The sequence below is a fragment of the Myiozetetes cayanensis genome, unplaced genomic scaffold (assembly GCF_022539395.1).
Source record: "Myiozetetes cayanensis isolate MyiCay16 unplaced genomic scaffold, myiCay2020 scf2-11, whole genome shotgun sequence".
In the NCBI taxonomy this organism is placed as follows: Eukaryota; Metazoa; Chordata; class Aves; order Passeriformes; family Tyrannidae; genus Myiozetetes; species Myiozetetes cayanensis.
In genome coordinates this window covers 59,263,840-59,283,490 of record NW_026087411.1, presented here as the reverse complement: position 1 = coordinate 59,283,490, position 19,651 = coordinate 59,263,840, and the positions used below count along the sequence as shown (strand labels likewise).

Below are 19,651 nucleotides of genomic sequence, written 5' to 3'. Positions count from 1 at the left end.
ATTTTTTTATAATCCTGCACACTCTGTTAGATGTTTGCCAACAGTTACTGCTTTCTGTCTTTATGAAACATCAAAATTTCTTTTGTTAATAGTTTAAATGTATATCAGGAAAAAATTTTTACAACCTCTTTCCCCCCCCTCCCCTTTTGTCCCAATAGGATGGCAAGTCTGAGTCCATGTGGGTTGAAGAGAGAATGAAATTTCATACAGCTCGGATCAGAGATATAGAATTAATTACGGGACTCAGCTTCTATCAAGACAGAAACCAGCCAGTATCTGAGATTTTACAGTTAAAAACATATTTACCAACTTTTGAGTCGGTCTGATTTTTCCTATGGAATGTTATTATCCGTTTCGCAACTGATTTGTAAATAGACTGTTTTTAATTAATGAAAACATTTTTTTTAAATAAGCTGGAACATTTATTGAGAACTCATGACCAAAATGCCAGTAGGGAGGAGAGTGGGTGCCATATTTGTATCTCAGGGACTCCTGATGGACTATTCTTGTGACACAGGATGGCAGCTCCTGTCATTCCCACTTGAATGTGGTAGAGCCTTGTCTGTTATTATGCTAACAGCATTTGGTCATCACAGTCTGAGACACGAACACAAATGTTATCTTTGATATGCACTGGAGAGGGAGAAGTTTATAAAGCATGGGTTATGATCAATATGCAACTTTAAAAATCCAGATAATTAGCAAACACAGTTCTGGTAAAGAACTACATTCTTTGTGACCATTGAAATCTGAACAACAGTACTTCTCACTGCAATTTTCCTTGAAACGTGAATTACATTCTGAGTTTTGGGTCTCACAAAATAATGCAGCGTTACGGTGCAAGAAGCTATATTTTGGTTAGTAAGACCGGTAACCAAAACTTCCCCGGCACGGAAAAGACTCCTGGCTACAGGAACACTGTGGGCTGGGAAGCCTTGGTATGTTGGTGCCCTCTGGTGGCTCCAACACAGGCGGAGAATTTGATGCACAATTTGCATGTTGTACCTGCATCATCTGACCAAGCGGTACAGGATGCATTAAAAATGAAAAGAAATTGATTCAGGGATATCTATGAGCTCCTAGAAATAATTATCTTACTTCAAACTAAACTTGAATTTGATGAAAAGATTTTGCTTTATTGAAGCAAAGATGTGTTCCTTAGTTTGGTACATGATTTTGTCAGCTGTGGTTTTGAAATCCCGTTTTTGAATGCAGAGACAATGTCAGAGATGCAAACTCTGAAGAAGCATGTAATGAGCTTTCTTGGAAACTTTCAGGCTACACAAACAGCTGCTACAGGCACTCAGGAGTGTAGGAATTCCCTCCTTTTCCAGTATATAAGCTGTTACCTTTGTAAGTCTCCCACTTTCTAAATGACCCAACACTGGCTCTGTTATGTATGAAATTTGGCATAGTCAATTACACATTTATGTTGTTCTCACTTAAAAAGAAAATACGTCACGCACAAGTATGTCAGAAGAATGAAGAGCCTGTGACTGAGCAGAGAGACATTTTACCTTACAGCTTGGTCAGGGCATGTTGAAGGCTGGATTCAGAGCCTGCTGAAGTCAGAGGAAGTTTTTCCATTAACTTCAGTTTGAGTGGGCTGAAATTCTGGGACCATTTTTCTTTTAACCAAATGTATTTTCTTGATCTTATGTTACAAGTATGATTTTCTTTTTCCTAACATAGTTTCACTGTGTGAAATCCAAATGTGTTGTAGCAACCTCACATTATGATAGGACTGTGACAGCATTATTCAGTGTAACTGCTTTGTAACATTGCCTGTGACCAATAAAACCGTTGGAAGTAGTGTGCTGTTTGTGATCCTTTCTGTACCAAATGCTACTGACTGGTGCAGATATAGAGCACTATTTCACATTATTTTTTGGGTGTAGAAAGGGGGTTGCATCAATTCTTGGTCTGTGATTTGTGGATAGTTTCTCCAGCTGGAGTGTTAGTTACATTCATTATTGGAAGGGGAAGGTAGGAAGAAAGAATGTCAAATATTAATTTTTTTTTTTTTTAGAACAGGTATTGTCTCCTGAATGCAAATAGAGGAAATGTTGACATCTTGAGAAAGTGAAGTGATGGCAGTTTCAATTAAAAGGCAGGGCCTAGCTCCTGGGTAAAAATTATCCAGTAGGCTTCAAGCAGATGACTGCTAGTTTGACCTGGGGAGGATTTTGGAATGAAAAGCAGTTGTGAAAGCTACTATGGTCATCAAGAGAGGTTTGGGATGTGGCTTTGTCAGAAAATGACAAGTCAACTTGACAAGGAAGAGAGTTACCCTGATTTAATTGTAGTGTAAGTAGTTTTGCTCATTTAATTCCTTCATTTTTGATTTTTAAAAATATTTATAAGGCTGGTGTCAGAGCATATGAATAAATGTTAGTGCTAGTCCTGGTATGCAGTGGCTGGTGATACCCTAGGATGGCAGATGCTGGGTTGTGCTTTTGAAGGCCAATGGGCCTTAAGGAGCAATGCTACAGCCACCATCAAACACAGTTCTGAAAAAACCTACAGCTTTGTCCATCTAGATATAAAATGTTTCCTGTTTTCAGCTGATATATTTTATCAGAGCTCCAGGAAGCCTTCTCAGTAGGTGAAGGTGGAAGGTGTCATAGCAACAGTGTTGTGACTTAACTGTCAGTATTATTTAATGTAAGTGCTTCTTTGCTGTGTAGCCTGACCTTCTTTCATGTCAAAAAGACAGTGGAGGGGCAGAATACAGGTCATTGGTCTGGATGTGCCTAGTAGTGTCATGTGTCATCAGACCTTCTCAGGAGTGGCACCAGGAAATGCTGCAGGCTGCAGCTGGTGCCCACTGATAGCAGGGAAGGTGCTGGTCTGTCTCTATCTCCTAAGCAATGATGTTTTATTAGGATAAGGAAAGGATATTTGAGGAGAGGGGTGGTAGCAGATTGTAAAGATTTTCCAGGGTAGACAGAGCTAATCTGGTCCTTGTGACATTATGCTCAGGGAGAAAGGAAAAATGGCTTGAAGTTACCGTATGGAACATCCATTGTAGGTATGGGCTGTCTAACTGTGGGATGAATTAACCAGTGGGATGGACTGGTTAGGGAATGACATGTGTCAGAAAATGCAGGCAAACAAGCCTTAATGTACCTGAGAAGCTGATGGCTCTGGAATCGTGAAGTAGGAATGAGCAGTGGGGAAGAGGACACCTCAGGATGGTTTTGCTGCTGAAAAAAAGTACATATGGAGTTGTGCCTTCAGAGGTATTCAGGTGGTACCAGATTTATATCACTGGTTGCTGCCATCAGTAACTGTAAGGTAATTTGCTTTACTAATGTGTTATGGGTTTCTTGCTCTTGTTTGCCTCAGGATCCAATGTGTTTTAATAAAATGAAGTAATACCTAACTGCCTGTGTTTCAGAGAGGCCTGTTCTGGTAAATCTCTTCTTGACACAACCAGCATCCACTAAACCACAGTGTTCAGCCCAGTACACAACAGGCATCTGCTAATGGCACCTGCCAGAGGCTGCCCTGTGTCATTCAGCGAGTGGGTGGCCTGGGCTCCTGCCTTTCCTTAGTCTGAGAAGATTCAAAGTACAAAATTATCCCTTTAAATACAAGGTTATAAACCATACTTGGCAAGCTGGGAGGAGCTAGCTCTCTGCTGCATGGGAGGACACCCACTTTTCCAGGAAAATGAGATTCGTGGGGACCAGAAGACAAAAAGCAATATAAAGAAAAGCCTAAATCTGTGACTGTGGTTAGGATGCTCATCTAGGAGCAAAGATTGCATTTCTGACCTCCCTTCTTCCCAAATCTGCTGCAAATCTCAAGCCTATTGCTGAGGAGGTATGTGTGCCAGGATAAGTTGTCCATTGTACTTCTCCAGAGTGGATGCTCAGTAGTAAGAGCACTGTGAGGAACTTCTGCTGCAGGTCGCAGGGCAGCTGCTCTAACACTGTGCCCACAGTGGCACCGCTAATGAGTTCAGGAAACCAGCCTGGGGCTCACGGCAGGGTCTGTATTCAGTGCTTTTACTACTGTGCTGTGGTAAACTGTTTTTACCCTTCTGAGGAGTAGAGGGACAGAGTCGGTATGAGTTCAGCAATTTACTAAAGCAGAAGTTTCCAAAGAATTTTGTTTGTTTGCCAGCAGCAGCAACATCTCTTGCTTACCCTTGTATACCCTGTGGCATAACTTGTATACCGTCTGGGAGGTTTTGGAGCACCACGCTAAGGTGGCTTGTGTACCATGAGTGGTGTCTGCCATAGCTTGGGAACTTCTGTATTACAGGAAACCAATCCAGGTTTGGCATCCTGTGACTCAGACTCCTTTGGAAAGAAGTCGAGTCCTTCAGTGAACCACTGTGAGTCACCACACCGGCCTCAAGCCTCAGGAAAGGCTGCTATGGAGACCATGGACAAACTTGGAATAATTATGGAAGCCTGGCAACAGATTTTGGAGGATACCATTGCAAATTATTGTATTTCTCCTCAGCCACAACATGTGTTATATTTGTGTTGCCATTTATTGCAGGTTTAGTCCTTCCTATTTTTAGTTTACCAAAGTAAAACGAATACAGAGGAATGGAAGTATTTTGAGCCACCCCACTGCATCTGCACTGATCTCCCCCTGATCAGAAGACAGCAGGATTGCTGTTTGGTCATGTCCATAAGAATCATATGCATGGCTGAAAGTCATAGAATTATTGAATTATTCAGGTCGGAAAAGACCTCTAAGATCTAAGACCATTAACCCAACAATTAACCCACCATGAAACCATGTCATTAAGTGCCACATCCATGTCTTCTAAATAACTCCAAGGATGGTGATTCAACCAGTTCCCTGGGCAGCATGTTCTGAGGCTTGACAACCCTTTCTGTGAAGAAATTTTTCCAATATCCAAACCAAACTTCCCCTGGTACAACTTGAGGCTGTTTTCCTCTCATCCTGTCACTTGTTACCTGGGAGAAGAGACCAACCTTCTAAGACTTGTGCTTCTGACCCATCACCAGCTTTGTTGCCCTTCTCTGGACACCATTCAGCAACTCAATGTCTGTCTTGTAGGGAGGGGCCCAGAACTGGACACAGGATTCAAGATGTGGCCTCACCAGTGCTGAGTACAGGGAGACGATCACTGCCCTAGTCCTGCTGGCCACACTATTGCTGATACAGGCCAGGATGCCCTTGGCCTTCTTGGCCACCTGGGGACACTGCTGGCTCATGTTCAGCCACTGTTGATCAGCACCCCCACGTCCTTTTCAGTGAGGCAGCTTTCCAGCCACTCTGCCCTAAGACTGGAGGATTACATGGGGTTGTTGTGACCTAAGTGCAGGAACCAGCACTTCACTTTATTGAACCTCACACAATTAATTGGCTTTGGCCCATCAAATCCAACCTGTCCAAATCCCCCTGCAGAGCCTTCCTGCACTCCAGCAGATCAACACTCCTGCTCAGCCTGGTATCATCTGTGAACTGACTGAGGATCCTTTGATCCCCTTGTGCAAATCATCAATGAAAATGTTAAACTGGACTGATCCCAGTACTGAGCCCTGGGAAACCGCAGCACTGCCAGCCCTCATGACTGGCTGCCAGCTGGGTGTAACTCCATTCACCACTGCTCTCTGGGCTCAGCTGTCCAGCCAGTTTTTCACCCAGGGAACAGTACACCTGTCGAAGCCATGAGCAGCCAGTTTCTCCAAGAGAATGCTGGGGAAAATGGTGTCAAAAGTTTTACTAAAGTTTAGGTAGACTACATCCACAGGCTTTCCCTCCTCCACTGGGCAGGTTCCCTTGTCATAAAAGGTCAGGTTGGTCAAGCAGGATCTGCCTTTCATAAACCCGTGATAACTGGCCCTAATCCTCTGGTTGTTCTGCATGTGCCATCATCACTCAAGATGATCTGCTCCATGAGCTTCCCTGACACCAGGATCAGGCTGACAGGCATGTAGATCCCTGGATCCTCCTTCCAGCCCTTCTTGTAGATGTGTGCCACATTTGCTAACTTCCAGTCTAGTTGGTAGAAGTCTCTGTGTTTATGGCATCCTGGCAAAACTGCACTTCAGCACCAGCCTCTCTCTGTGGCTTGACAGAGAGTTTATGTCTCTTCAAATCCCTGTGCTGGATGCCTTAACTTTGCCATCCTGCATTTATGCCAGAGATCAGATTTTCTGTGTGGCAAAAAGTGTGTTTCTCAAGGACAATGAATTCATTTTTAAATCTTGCACCTCCTGGCTGCAGAGGATGGCACAGCCCACTGTAAAAAATTAATAATGTTCTTTGTTACAGTGCTGTTACTAGGTCTAAAATTGCACTTAGCCTTTTTAAACCAGAGAAAGGAATGAGGTACGCTTGCTTCTCCTGTTCAAAATATATTGCTTATGGAAATGCAAAGTTTGATAATCAAGTATGGATACATTTTACTTTGAAAAAATAGTGAACAAAGCTGCATTTACTAGTGATATCTGGCCCTCTTCTGGCCTGATCTGGGATAACTGATTAACGATCTCTTTTGTTCAGTGTACATTTTCTAATGAAATATGTCCCCAGGACAGTAGAAATCCAGGCAAACCACATGAAAAATAATGGGCTTTCCTAGGCTTCTTATGAAGTACTTCCCATTCTTATAATTAGGTAAACCAGTACAGCTTTTAGAGATGAGATCATGGGGAAACCTGAATTAATGAGGTGCAATGAATCAAAATGCTGCAAAGGAACGTTATGCTATGACTTTCTATCTCCGAGGAATTTTTTTCTTATAACTTAGTGTATATTCTGTATATCAAACATGCCAGTTGAACTAACTACACTACAGACGTTACCACTTTCTTGTGCAAGTGATCTAAACTCACATAAAATGCATATTGCTAACTTCCACTGCTGGCTTCAACAGAGCAGAAATGCAGTGTGACTCTGTATCAATCACTTAATCACTGGGGAAAATAATTGGTTTGGGGATGCCTTGCAGAAATGGATGTCATCTTGGAGCTTACTTAATATAAACTCGGTTGTCCATAGCTTTCTGCAAGAAAAAAAAAAGAAGACCAAAATCAGTAAAAGAGTGACCCCAGAGTCCCTGCCCCCATATGTTGCAAGATCAGAACATATTGCTGCCAAAATAGCCTGATAGAAATGGGAGAAGTGGGTTGGTGTTATGACAATGAATGCTTACAAGTTCAGAGGAAAGTCAGCTAGTAGGTTGGCTGGTAAAGACTGTTTTCATTAAGTTAACAAAATTGGCTGCAGACCTTAAGTTCTGGAGAACAGGACTGATGCTACTCACATCAAGTAGAGAGGAGTTCAAACTTGGGAAGATCAGAAAACACCTTGAGGAAGAAGGCACCAAATTTTAGACTTGCCCTGGATCTATGCCTTTGTCAGAAGTTAGAATGCCTTGCAGACTCCATAGCTTTGTCATTTGAGGGCTGTAGCTCTGGGAGAACAGCTGATGACATCTGTTCAGATTTAGTACTTGGTTTCATGTAGCTTCTTGACCTGTAGTTCCTTAAATGCAGAAAGCGTGGAGATTCCCACAACATCCACAATGAATCCTTTACAGTGACAATTTGCCGAAGAATCATCCATGCCAGAATAAAGCTATTGAAAGATGAACATTTTTTTAATCAAAAACATGATAGTGAGCCCAAAGTACTACAAGCAAAAGCGATGTGGAGCTTAATATTAGAGTCCACAAAAATTACAGAGCTGTAGATATTTCAGCAAGAGTGCAAATGTTCTGTTACTGAAAGGACATCAAAAAATGGGCAGTGCTTTGGGAGTTGGGGGGAATAGATCTATCCGTTGGGAAAAACACATGTCTTCTTAAAAGAGAAAAAGCCAATAATCAAAAGGCTGTTTTGGCCCAAAGGACTTGGATAAACATGTAATAAAGAAATAATTCCTACTGTTAGAAATATTTTGAGGACCTGGTAAATGGCAAAGTTTCCAAAAGTCCCATCTTTAAAAACAGAGCATGCATTGATTTTAGCTCTCTCACTGGAAGATGGTTTTCTCAGGCATGTAATATATAGCAGATATTGATGGTATAAGACGTGACACTTTATGTAGATAATGGTTTTGTTAGGGTGTGAGTACAATAAGAATTTCAAAGCCATCCTGAAAACAGTTAGAACATCAGTGTTAAGGCTGCATTACAATGCAAAATACTTACGTAGGGAATATGATGCTCAGGAGAGAAGTTAACCTGAGCATGTTTTTAGACCTACTTGGCTGAGCCACTACCTTTAACATCAAAAAAAGGAGCAGAAGAATTTCCATGTAAATAAAACTATGTAAGGAGATGTTTGATAACCTGGTTTCTCAAACCAGTAGCATGAGAGCAATACTTGTGCACAGGTAGTTACAGGATGTAACTCTTGGTAGAGATTTAAAATCTGAAGAAATTGGTCAGTTAAGACGAGGCTGATGATGAGCACAAAGTTGGGCTATCCACAAGATAGCTTTCTTTCCAAGAAGGGGGGTTGACACTAGGAGAGTGAAGAGATTTTTCTGACACCTGCCTGACCGAGTGGTACTGGTATCTCAAGGCCTCAGGGTCCTGTGCCAGGTCTGAGACTTACTGAGCATTACCAGCCAGATTAGTTAAGAAAACACTGCCAAAGGACTGAAGTTCTGTGAAGACCCCTTGTTGAAAGTTGTTCACCTGGGAAAGGTGATCTGATGAAATGTATCTCTGAAAAGCCTATGTTCTTTGCTCATGCAGATGAGGTACAAAGTGCTGTTAAGGAACAGAGTAAGGAAAACAAATCTCAGGTGAATCTCTGATTCTGAGTGACTAAGAATGGCCAGTCCGTTATCGCTAATATTGAATAAAGGTGTTATTCAAATGAGTTGTAGAAAACATCTTTATTTATGAAGGAAATGTATGTACCTCGCAAACATACAGCATTTCTTACCACTTTTTTGAGTCTAAGTAGTGTAGCTGTCTGTGTACCAGACTCTGCTCCACAGTTTGGCTGGGGGTCAGCTGCAGCAGAAAACAGGCAAGAACAAGGCACAGCAGCCCTCTGGCCCCATTGTGTATGTCCAAATCCATTACACAGTAAGTGGGTCTCAAATAAGGAGATGGATCAGAATATTTTTACAGTGGGTTTGGGTTAGATCCAGAGCATCAGACTCAAAGACCTCTTTAGCAGATCAAACCTACACAAAATGGACATGACTCATTGTCTATGCATGTTGAAGAAGTCAGGAAGGACATTGTCCCTTTCAACAATTTAACTTTAAAACTTATTGTAACATAATTAAAAAAAAAAAAAAGAAGTGCAAGTGTGTAAGATAATGTCATGGACTTCTGACAGATCCCAATGCCTACGTGAGAATCTGCACCCAGAGGAGGAGAAGCAAGTTCTCCTCATCCTAAAACTTGAATCTTGGAGCATTGATTAGTTTTTAAGAAGCATGCAAGATAAAAAGGAAGACAATTAAAATACACTTTATTATTGTCTTTAATAGAGACTGAATGTGGCACTCAGTGCCATCGTCTAGTAACTGTGGTGGTAGTGGATCAAGGGTTGGATTTGATAATCTCAGAGGTCCTTTCCAACCCATCTGATTCTATGATTCTATAATAAATAAAGCCTCCTTATGGATTATTTTACCATAACAATTGGTAACAATTATTGTGATGTATTGTGTCATATTATAGTGATGTATTCCTCCAGGATGGGTGCTATTGGGAAGCAGAGGATGCCCAAGGAAGGGTATTGCAATGGCTCCTGTTCTGCTGCCTGCTGCCAGTTCAAAGTATGGCAAAAGCTCAAAGCAGAAGAGAAAGGAGATCAGTGAGGCCTCATCCTGTGACTTCCAAACTGGTTCCAGAGGAATTTTAACCACACGCTTGGGTTTTATTTTCTGCATCTTTAGTACAGGTAACAATGATGCACAAAGCGTATTTCACGTACCTAAGTAATCCATGGTGCTCAAGCAGAGCTGTGTAGTTTAATACACTTTGAGAAAATACGAAAAGTTCCCTATATTCCAAACCCTTAACTCACACGAATTGTTTCAAATGAGAAATTAAATGCCTACCACAAAAAAGAGCATAATGAGCTTGTTTTAGGTTCATCCTACGGAGGCAAAGTTTGTACCCGGAGGAAAAGGCAGCTGCAGCTGCCGCCCCTGCGGAGCAGCCGCACGGTGTCAGTGTGGTGCAGAGAAAGAGCCCGGTCTCGTTCCTGTGGTCCGGCTTTCAGTCTGGCAGAACCCTGCGCCACCTGGGACCCCACAGGGTCTCTGTAGTACCCAGCATAGTCTGTATTTGCCGTTTCAGGAGCTGGTAGCCTCATACTGGTTCAGGTGGTGTATTAAGTGCTAGCTAGGTTAAATATGAGAATATATTGATGTACTTCCTACACCATCTATTAACATCATTTAACAGAAATTATATACTCCCAAACTGCTTCATCAATGAAGTCCTTTTTACCTAAATGAACTCATGAAATAAAATGACAGACCGACTTTTGCCTCCTCCTTATTTTGGAATAGCAGACAGACAAAATACAGATATCAGTGTATAATTCTTTATTTTCTGTCTGAAAGACAGGAAGTTTCTTTGCAATCCTACTAGCCCAAAAATTCTCCTGGTATGGATATACAGAGCAAAAAAATATTAAAAGACTGGTTTAATCAAGTCTAATAAATAATATTAGAGAGATCTTAGGCCTTGAAACACTGATTCCCAGATGTTAGTGTAAAGTTTGAATAATATTTCAGATTGATTTTGAATACTTACCCATCACTTTCATTTACCAGATACATCAGTTTATCACTTCCCTAGTAGGTTGCACTTGGTTGTACCTTTAGCTGTTTACAGAATACTTTCTTGTGCAATTTGGGCTCCTGCCTGTGCTTACTGCCCAGTAAATGCCACAGGAGCCAGCCTGTGTCCTCTCAGGAGCCCTCCCAGGCACACAGCCCCATGCAGTTCCCCTAAAATCGTACAGCCTCAGGATTTGGGGTCACAGATTGTTTAAACCAGTCTGACTGCAGTTATGTCAATTAACTAGGCTGACCTAAGCCCTGAAAACTGGCTGAAAAGCTGTTTCTTAATATTTAGCTCAGGACCAGGAAAACATATTTCGTAGCTGCTGAAAGCTGTTAAATACCTGCTTTTAATAGGACTAATTTAAACCAGCAAACATTTATTTGGATTGTGCATTTCTTTCAGTGGCTCAATTAATGGGGCTGAATAATGAATGGAAGCACCACTGGATTGTGTTAACATTGCAGTACTATGTTAGCAACCTTTTGGTCCTGCTCAGGAGGCTGTAAAATGCTTTGTTCCTCACAACATAAACTATTATACTACTATCAGGCCTGAATTTACTTACCATTAAGCAAACGTAAATAGTCCTGCATTTGGCACTGCCTCAGTAATAGACAGGAGCTCAGGAGTGCTGCCTCAAATACACAGCCAGATGTTTTAGGGGGAGGACATTTCAGAATCAGCCCAAATTCTCTACTCTGGAGTAGTGCAGAGAAGGGCTGAAAAAGCCAGGGTTAGCACTAATGACTGCAAGCAGCTGTTCTCTGATGAGGGAGCAACACTGGATCATGCAGTGGAGATGGGACCTTAGTCATGCTTCTAAACCCTGTTCAAACGCTAAATGTGTTGAAGGGTTTAGTACAGTTTGGGAACAGGTTCCTTGAAGAAATTCCTGGTATTTCCTGGTTCTAGGCAGGCTGAAAAACACTATGAGAATGTAGTGGCTTTTGGTATGTCCATTTATGGACATGAATCAAAGGAACTGCAGCGAGGAAAAAAAGTGGAAAATGAGAGGAAAAATAAGTTAACTGAACTACTTCCTCTCTCGGATTCTTCTTGGGTTTTGGGCAAAGCCTTACACTGGTATTTCATCCCAACTTCTGCTTGCTAACTACTTCCATATGTAGGCATAATATAACACCAGTTAAAGCTGCATTTAAGCACTGTTTTCAAAGAACTTCGGTTTTTGGTGATAGGATGTGAAGTCAGAATGGTTGAATTATTATGTATTTAGATAAGAATATTACTGTTCCTTCTTACATTTAATGTCCTTTTCAGTGTAATGGTATGAGGGTTTTCTTCAAGTGCGATGTCTGAAAAAGCTATGCTACATGAAAAAAATACAAATTATCTAGTTAAGAGTATGCTATTTCTAGCTGTGTCCAAAAGCCAGTTTTCTCAGCTGAGTCCCCGTCTTTGTGAGACAAACAACTGGATACTGTTCAAAGACTTATTTGTTCCTGTGTGGTTACGGATCATTAAAAGTGGCTCATTCTTGAAGAGTTTCTTAACTAGTGTCTTTTGGACGTTTCTTAGCTCTGAGGAATCTGACAAATTTCCATCTGGAGAGTAGAGCCTATTTCATATGAAAGGGCTATAATCCGTGTCTGTTGTTCACATCTGTATTGTGTTAGAAAGCTAAACAGCAAATCCATGCGAAAGTGTTATGGTACAAAAATCTGAAATCCGATGGCTTAGAGTTATTTCGAAGTATTTGATACTCTGGTCTCCAGCCACCTTGAATTCCTGTTTAATGTTTAATTGAGTATCTTTTATTAAATGAATATTGACTTTACAGCGGTCCTTTACCAAACATATTATTAATATAGCTGGAGATCCATTTTAAGGAGCTAGTCATTTGAATGAATATACTTTCATATATGAATAAAATATTTAAAAAGCACAGTAGCAAACCTGCACAGGATGAAAACCTTCTGAGGATGAAAACAACCAAAAGCAAATTTCCAAACCAGTGTATTTTGGAAGGAATGTGAACCAGTGTTCTCCCACATATAAGTGACTTAGGACTTTTGAGCTCAAGTTTTTATTCTTCCATCTATGCATCTTAGGCACAAAGAATGAAATCAGGAAACTTCTTTACGGTTGAAAGGCCCACATTGTAGCCATCATTTAAGACACCATAAATTCCACACAAGGGCTCCTTTTTCCCGGGATACCTTTGAAAGAAAGTCTTACAAACAGTATGATGCCTACCTACACCTCTAGGAGACCTTAAAACAAAATATTTAAATTTCTTTACCTTCAGAGATAAAACCATCAGAGGTCTAACACTCATGTAATGGTTTAAAATGTATGTTTCTGTCAGAAGACTAACAAGTTTCTGGAAAAAAATGAAGTGCAATTCCTTATACAGCAGTGATATCTGAGATTTATGATGCCTGATACGCTCAGGGGAGAGCAATTATTTGCCAAACAGATTTGCATATGCAGCATACTTCCTTATTTTAATTCACAGTGGCAACAGCAAACCACAATTAAAGTATTCTGACAGGCTTCTTCTGTCCTCCGCTGACCTGTAAAACAGTGCAATAATTTGTCAGATGGTAGGAAAGGCAGTTTAATCATTGCATTAGCAGGGAGAGCATACATAGTAGTCCTGAGCTGTTTTGGGGTAGCCCCTTTGTGGGTGTCTAACTACAGACAGCCCTTCCTACACCAGAGCCCTGCTGCTGCATGCTGGTCCTCCAGCCTCATATGCCAGGAACAGCTGGCAGAGAGTGCCAGGGGAGGCTACAGGTTATGTGGCTTAGGTGTTGGATATACAGCCCACACTGCAAAGGACTGGGAGAAGAACCTGAGGGAATCTCATGAGCTGGCTGTGAGGCTCATGAGGCTGATGTTACAAGGAAAGGCCATTCATTACAATATCTGATACCAACCTAAAAGACTGCAGGGCAGAGTTGTTCATCAACAGGCTTAAGCAGTGTCATAAACACCCGATCTCTTACTGCCCGGCACATTGTGCTTCTTTTTGTTCTTGTGATCCTGAGAGGTTCTACAGTAATGGCTATGAATGAAGTCCACGTACATCCCATCCTTGCTGGAACTAGAAATGACAGTTTTCTTGTTATTTGGGGGTGGAGCCACAGTAGCAGTCAGGCAACCAGTCCTTGGTGCTATACGACTGTTTGAAGTGTTTCCAGGATGAACTGAATGGCTGCATCATATTCATAACCTGAAAAAAAAAATACATAAAAAATGCTGGAGAGTCTCAGGGATTTAAAAAAACAGAGGCTACCCAAAACTATTTCGTATGGGACAGAGAAAGCCACTTCCTCATGCCAGGAGAATTCCTTGTATTTTTCAGAGGAAGGGAAAATGCTTCTATGGCCTTGAGCAAAGCCTGGTGAGGCCATTGGCAAGACTCCCATTGACTTGCCATTAGTTTAGGGCTCTGTTGTCCATCATTATTCAAAGCTGGTGTTACACTGATTTGCTGCTAATGCTAGCTGAAATCAATGGGATTGGAAGGTGCTCAGGAAGGATGGACATTTTTGTAAGCTAACACTCTTTCAGCACCAGGAAATTCCAGATTGAACTTGTTTGCCTGAAAAGGATTCTTGTTGGAGAGCATGTGTTTTTTCTGAAAAAAGAACTAATGCTTCTAGTGCAAAGGTTAATTTTGAATTCAAAGAATCTCCTTATCTTAAGAAAGGGACAAAAAAGTCTGTTATTAATGTAGGACCAAACACAGGACTGAAGCTTTTTTTTTGGCTTTAGGGGGATGCTTATCTAAGGAGAATGTTTGGACCATTATCAAAATGTGTAGCTCTTACAATGCATACATAATCATTTGTGAGCTTGGAAGAGTTTGAATCAATGGACACTTTACACAGAACTGTGGTGTAAAACTATTTGCCCCAGTCATCAAGTAGGAAGATAATCCAGGTAGTTGCCATTTGAGTTCAGTGCTCTGTCTACCATACCAAACCATACCTAGGTGTTAATTTAAGTAAAACTACATCTAAATTAGCCCTACTCTGCATGAAGGTTAAATTGGAACGTTTTCAGAGGCCACTTCAAACCTGTATTATTCTGTGATTTTTATAGTACAACTCATTAGCTCTTCCCTGTATTGTACCAAATTTCAGACTTCTAGAGTCAAGAGCCACTTCAATTCTTTCAATAACTAAAAATACTTTCCTTACCTTACTTGACAACAAATCTTAACCAGTGGAACACTTCAGTGAAACCAAGCACGTGCCATGGTGTATTACAGCAGCAGTCCCTCACCATGGTGACAAGCTGGCTCCCTTCAAAGCATCGTGATGCATGACAGACCTGCTATACTTTCTAATGCCATACCGGGCTTGGTAAGCAAGCCTGTCCCCTCCCTCCATTCAGAAGAGTAACAAACTACAGTTGGTTCACTAGTAACAGAGTAAGTAATTGTAAATCATTAGCTTATTCCTAAGTGGATGTGCTTCTGGACAAAGAACCCACCACACACTACTTGATTTTCATCTAGTGCAAAGCCAAGCCCTTTTAGGAATATGTAAAGGAATAGTGAAGACTAAAGGCAAATGAAATACCAAGCCATTTATATATTTATATAAAAAATATAAATACTTTATTTTCAACTAAAAAGGTGCAAACATGTAACTTTTGGTCACACTTCTCAACAAATAAACTGTCCAAAAAGAGCCATAGTCAAAGAAAGAAACAAATGCTCGAGTGGAAAGTCTGATAAGCTACAGAAGAGCCATTTTTCTTAAAGCCACTTGTCCTACAAAGTCTGAGTAAACATATTATGCCAGATGAATGCTTTGTAACACTACAGGCATCTCAACTTCATCTTGACCTCAACTCACCATTTGGCCCTTTCTGAGCAATTTCCACTAGAGTATCTATTTCAAGCTTTGAATGCATTGTCAAACAAGCTTTAAATCTTACCTATCTTGTTCCAAAAAAGAAGGCTATCATTGAACTTTCAAAGCATTAAACAAAAGCACAACACTTTAAATTAATTTAGATAACTGTACAAAGATATATACAAACAGTATTTACAAAATTAATAAAAAGTAGCTTGTTACAGGTAAATTAACTGCCACAAGCTGTCCAGTCTAATAGACATGATTCTGATTCTTGTTGACCAAGCCACACGAATCAGAGCGTCAGAGCTGAAACATTACTGTCCTGACTAACAGAACACCTTCTACTTATCACTTTGCTGGGTGTTTGCATTCCAGCTGTTGCTGTCACTAAACCAGTGCCAGCAAACATGCCAACGGTCTGCTTCTCAATTGCACTACTAGATGAAGCACGCTGTACCACATTAAGGGAACATTTGCTTGAATCTGCTTTTCCTGCCTATTTCCCTTAACCTTGTCCCACCACCTCAGGAACAACGTGTTCTGAAGCTGTGTCTTGCTGTGGTCCAACTGTCCATTTTACCTTCTTCTTCAAACCCCCATTTGGGGTCAGTAGAAAAATTGTCTTAAGTCACATGGAGCAGTTTGTTGAAATTGAAAAAAACCCCTCATTTAAATACCTTGTGCTATTGAATCATGTTTTACAAAATGAGATGCAAATCAGTTCAAGTTGAGAATCTAGTCAGCGTCTCCTTCTGGCTTTATGCCATGTCTCCATACATCTTTCTGTAGTACAGAGACTCAAAGATGTCATTGTCTCCAGGGCAGTTGTAGTGGCACGCGCAGGTCTTGATGAACATCATTTTCCTCTTCATGATCTCCCCATCAGGGCACTTGAACTCCACAGGGAGGGTGGCTGTTCTGTGGGGTGTGCAGCAGCGCCCATCAGTGCAGACACCACAGAACTTGGCTCTGTAGGTCTTTACGCTGGTGCAGCCAGACAGCTCGAACTTCACAGGCTTGGAGATTTTGGGGGTGCGAATGCACTTTTTGCCTTTCTGTTAGGATGTAAGTGAATACAAGATGTTTAGAACGTAGGATCTCACACAACACTTAAACTTGCAAGTTAAGGGTGAGCAGACATGCTAATCCTTACTATATTATCATTAGGCAAGACTGTCATACACTGTGCCATAATACAGCATGAGAGAAAATTAAGGATATTTAACTGTAAACTTTCACCACTAGGGTAAAACTCAAATTTCAAGGTAAACCACTTGAAACTGACTACTTGTCGGAACTGCACTTTTGGTCACTGGCCTTTTGCTAGTGGATGGAAGCATCCTAGAAGATCATACATAAAGTTAATCATATTTACCTTGATGTTCTCCTCCAGGTCTGCTTCACAAGGTCTGACCATGCAGAGTCTACTCTGTTTCTCCAGTCTGCAGAAGGCATTATCATTGGTGACCCTGGTAGAGATGCCCATGCCACAGGTCTTGGAGCAAGCACTCCATTCTGTGGTTTGCACCAGGCAGTTGGCACGCATCATTGTTGGATCTGGACCATAAGTGTCTTCCAGTCTGTAAGCTGCAGGAGACAAAAGCCAGCATGAGACCACTGCCTCACTTCATGCCCTGCTAAAGGCTCCTTTGTTTTCCTGAGATATTCATGCAGCCACACTTATCCGTGGGGTGACTCCACTTACTGCATAATCCAGCTGTTGGGGTGCCCTGTGTCAGCCCATCCCACAGCCTTCAACCTCTATGCCCCTTTCCCCTGGCTGCCATCCACAGAGAGATCCCCACTCACCAGCAAGAGCAGGTCCCACGGCAGTCTGCTCTTTGGTCTCATCGCAGACCCACTCCTCGCAGCACTTTCCAGGGAGCTTCACCCGGCGCGGGTAGGGGCAGTCGGGGCTGGGCAGGCGGACGTCCATGCTGCAGAGGGGCACGCAGCCCACCGCCCCGTCCAGGCAGGTGCACTGGTACTTGCAGCTGCTCTGGAAGGACTCTCCGCTCCGGTACACCATGCCGCTGAAGACGCACGGGGCACCGTCCCGAGCTGCGAGGGGCAGGAGGCCGAAGGTGAGATGGGCGGGCGGTTCAGGGATTCCCCTCTTCCCTCGCCCCCTTGCCCGGCGGGCCCCTGTCCCCGTTCCCGAGCCCGGCGGCAGCCCCGGTCCCCACTCACCGGTGCAGACGCCGATCCTGCGGTTGGCGGGGGACCCGAAGTCGCAGAAGAGCCCCTTGTGGTGGTCGCAGGGGTCGCGCTCTGTGCAGAGCTCGCCCAGCTGCTTGGCGCAGACGCGGCAGCAGCCGCAGCCGTCGAGCACCAGGGAGACGCCGGCGGGGCAGGTGGGACCGGGCCCCTCGCCGCACTGGCACTGCCCGCTGCACTCCTGGCCGTGCGCCTCCTGCGAGTGCCGGGGGAGAGAGAAGGAGGGGGGCGTCAGGGCTGTCGCCGGGACCGCCCGGACGGGGCAGGGGCGGCGGCGCCGCGGGCGGCAGCACTTACCGGGCTGAGGAGGACCAGGAGTAGTGCTGCGGCGAAGCGGGCGAAGGTGGCGGGGACCATCCTGAAGCGGCTAGCGGCTTGTGGGCGGCGCGGCGGCGTCGTCGTCGGGCAGGCAGCGGCGTCGGGCTGCCCGGCGGAGGTGAGCCGAGGTGAGCCGGGAGCTTCCCTCTGGGTGGTTCTCTTCGGTGGCGCGGACGGGGCTGCGGCGGGCGCTGTGCCGGCGAGTGGCTGCTCAGTGCTGCGGGGCTCCGCTCTCCTCTGCTGCGCTCCGCTCCGCTCCGCTCCGTCCGAGTGCGGCGAGAGAGTGGCTGTGTCACTGCCGAGTGCCGGGACGGGCGCCCCTTTATAGGCGGCGGCGGCGCGGCCTCGCCAATGGGCTGAATGGGGCCGCGGACAAACAGCGACATTCCGCGCATTCCTGCGCGCCGCGCCGCGCCGCCCGCCCCGCCCCGCGCCGCCGCCGCCGCCCCGGAGCGGCCCTGACCCCTGACTCCAGCATTCCTCCGGCTGCGCCCCCCCCCCAGCGCACACCCCCACCTCCCTCCCCCCGTTTTTTTATTTTTCGTGCCGATGTGTTTTAAATGTGAGTCACCGCCGCTGCCAGCGCTCCCGGCCGCCTCCGGCAGCGCGTTATTCCGAAGCGGGCGGCGGGTTCGGCGGGAAGGGGCGAGGGGGGCGGCGGCGCGGTTGCCAGGGGCGGCCGGGGGAATCCGCTATTTCCCTTCCCCTGCGCTCCCCGCGCGCCCCTCGTCCCTCCCCCGGGCAGGGAGGACAGCGGGCGGGTGGACCGGGGTTGGCGCGGGGTACCCGGTGCCCGGCGGCGAACGGTCCCGAAGCTTTGGTACCACCGAAAAAAGGTATAATTACGCTACCGGGTATAAATTGACTCTGTGTACCACTGAATCATACTGGATATTTGTAATGTGTTCCTTCCCTAATACATGCTCTCTATGAATAGAGAGAGAGTGCCTATTTACTTTGAAATACTTGGCACGGCCAATGGAGTCTGAAGCATGGAAGAAGTGGCTATTATTTTCCCACTGCCTGTGTGCAGCTGTCATTTTTGAGCAACACGTTCCTTGCACAGCCCTGCCTCCCAACCTTGTTAATGGTCCACCCCAGGATTACAAGAAGAAGAGACTGGCATGCCACTGCACTCAGCCAAAACCCGAGCACTGCAGTTTGTATTTGACTGAACCCAAGACGTAAGCGTTATGGCTTGTATTAAGTCATTGTAGATAACTGTCTTGGTCTGTTTTGTTTTAACCCGAAGGATGGTTCTTCCCCCACCTCCTGTGTGTCATTTGAATATTCAGTGATGTCACGTTGTTTGACCTCCACTTTAACAGAAGGAATGCCAATGTTCTGGCTTTTGACCTGTAGAAGTATGTTAGCATTTAGTAAGAGAGACTGGCTTAATGCATCATCGTATTAAGCAAACTGAAATTTGATAGTTATCTTAAAAGATGCCATCTTTTGTATGCAGGGTTTCTCCTGCTGCCATACCACCCCTCTCCCATGCTTCTTTCCATCCCTG

At 44.0% G+C, this 19,651-nt stretch overlaps 2 protein-coding genes across 4 annotated transcripts in view; one reads left to right on the top strand and one right to left on the bottom strand.

Annotated features, from left to right (window-relative positions):
* LOC126640674 (ectonucleotide pyrophosphatase/phosphodiesterase family member 1-like) overlaps positions 1–1,813 on the top strand; it is a 53,951-nt gene extending 52,138 nt beyond the window's left edge. For all 3 annotated transcript variants that reach the window (XM_050316664.1, XM_050316666.1, XM_050316667.1), the window contains one exon: positions 159–1,813. In XM_050316664.1, coding sequence (XP_050172621.1) covers positions 159–326 — 168 coding nt within the window. In that variant the 3' untranslated portion in view covers positions 327–1,813. The remainder of the gene's footprint in view (positions 1–158) is intronic.
* A 13,512-nt stretch (positions 1,814–15,325) lies between these two features.
* Positions 15,326–18,419, bottom strand: CCN2 (cellular communication network factor 2). Its single transcript, XM_050316356.1, has 5 exons — positions 18,115–18,419; positions 17,791–18,013; positions 17,410–17,661; positions 16,976–17,187; positions 15,326–16,655 (listed from the first exon to the last, which is right to left on the bottom strand). The coding sequence occupies exons 1-5, from the start codon at positions 18,172–18,174 to the stop codon at positions 16,359–16,361; spliced, it is 1,044 nt and encodes a 347-aa protein (XP_050172313.1). The 5' UTR covers positions 18,175–18,419; the 3' UTR covers positions 15,326–16,358.
* Positions 18,420–19,651: the final 1,232 nt, after the last annotated feature.

Excerpts from the sequence above, each read along its gene's own strand:
- CCN2 (XM_050316356.1), bottom strand. The coding sequence starts at position 18,174 with ATGGTCCCCGCCACCTTCGCCCGCTTCGCCGCAGCACTACTCCTGGTC. Across the intron at positions 18,014-18,114 it reads TCCTGGTCCTCCTCAGCCCG|GAGGCGCACGGCCAGGAGTG; the intron begins GTAAGTGCTGCC and ends CGGCACTCGCAG. Across the intron at positions 16,656-16,975 it reads ACCTGGAGGAGAACATCAAG|AAAGGCAAAAAGTGCATTCG; the intron begins GTAAATATGATT and ends ACATCCTAACAG.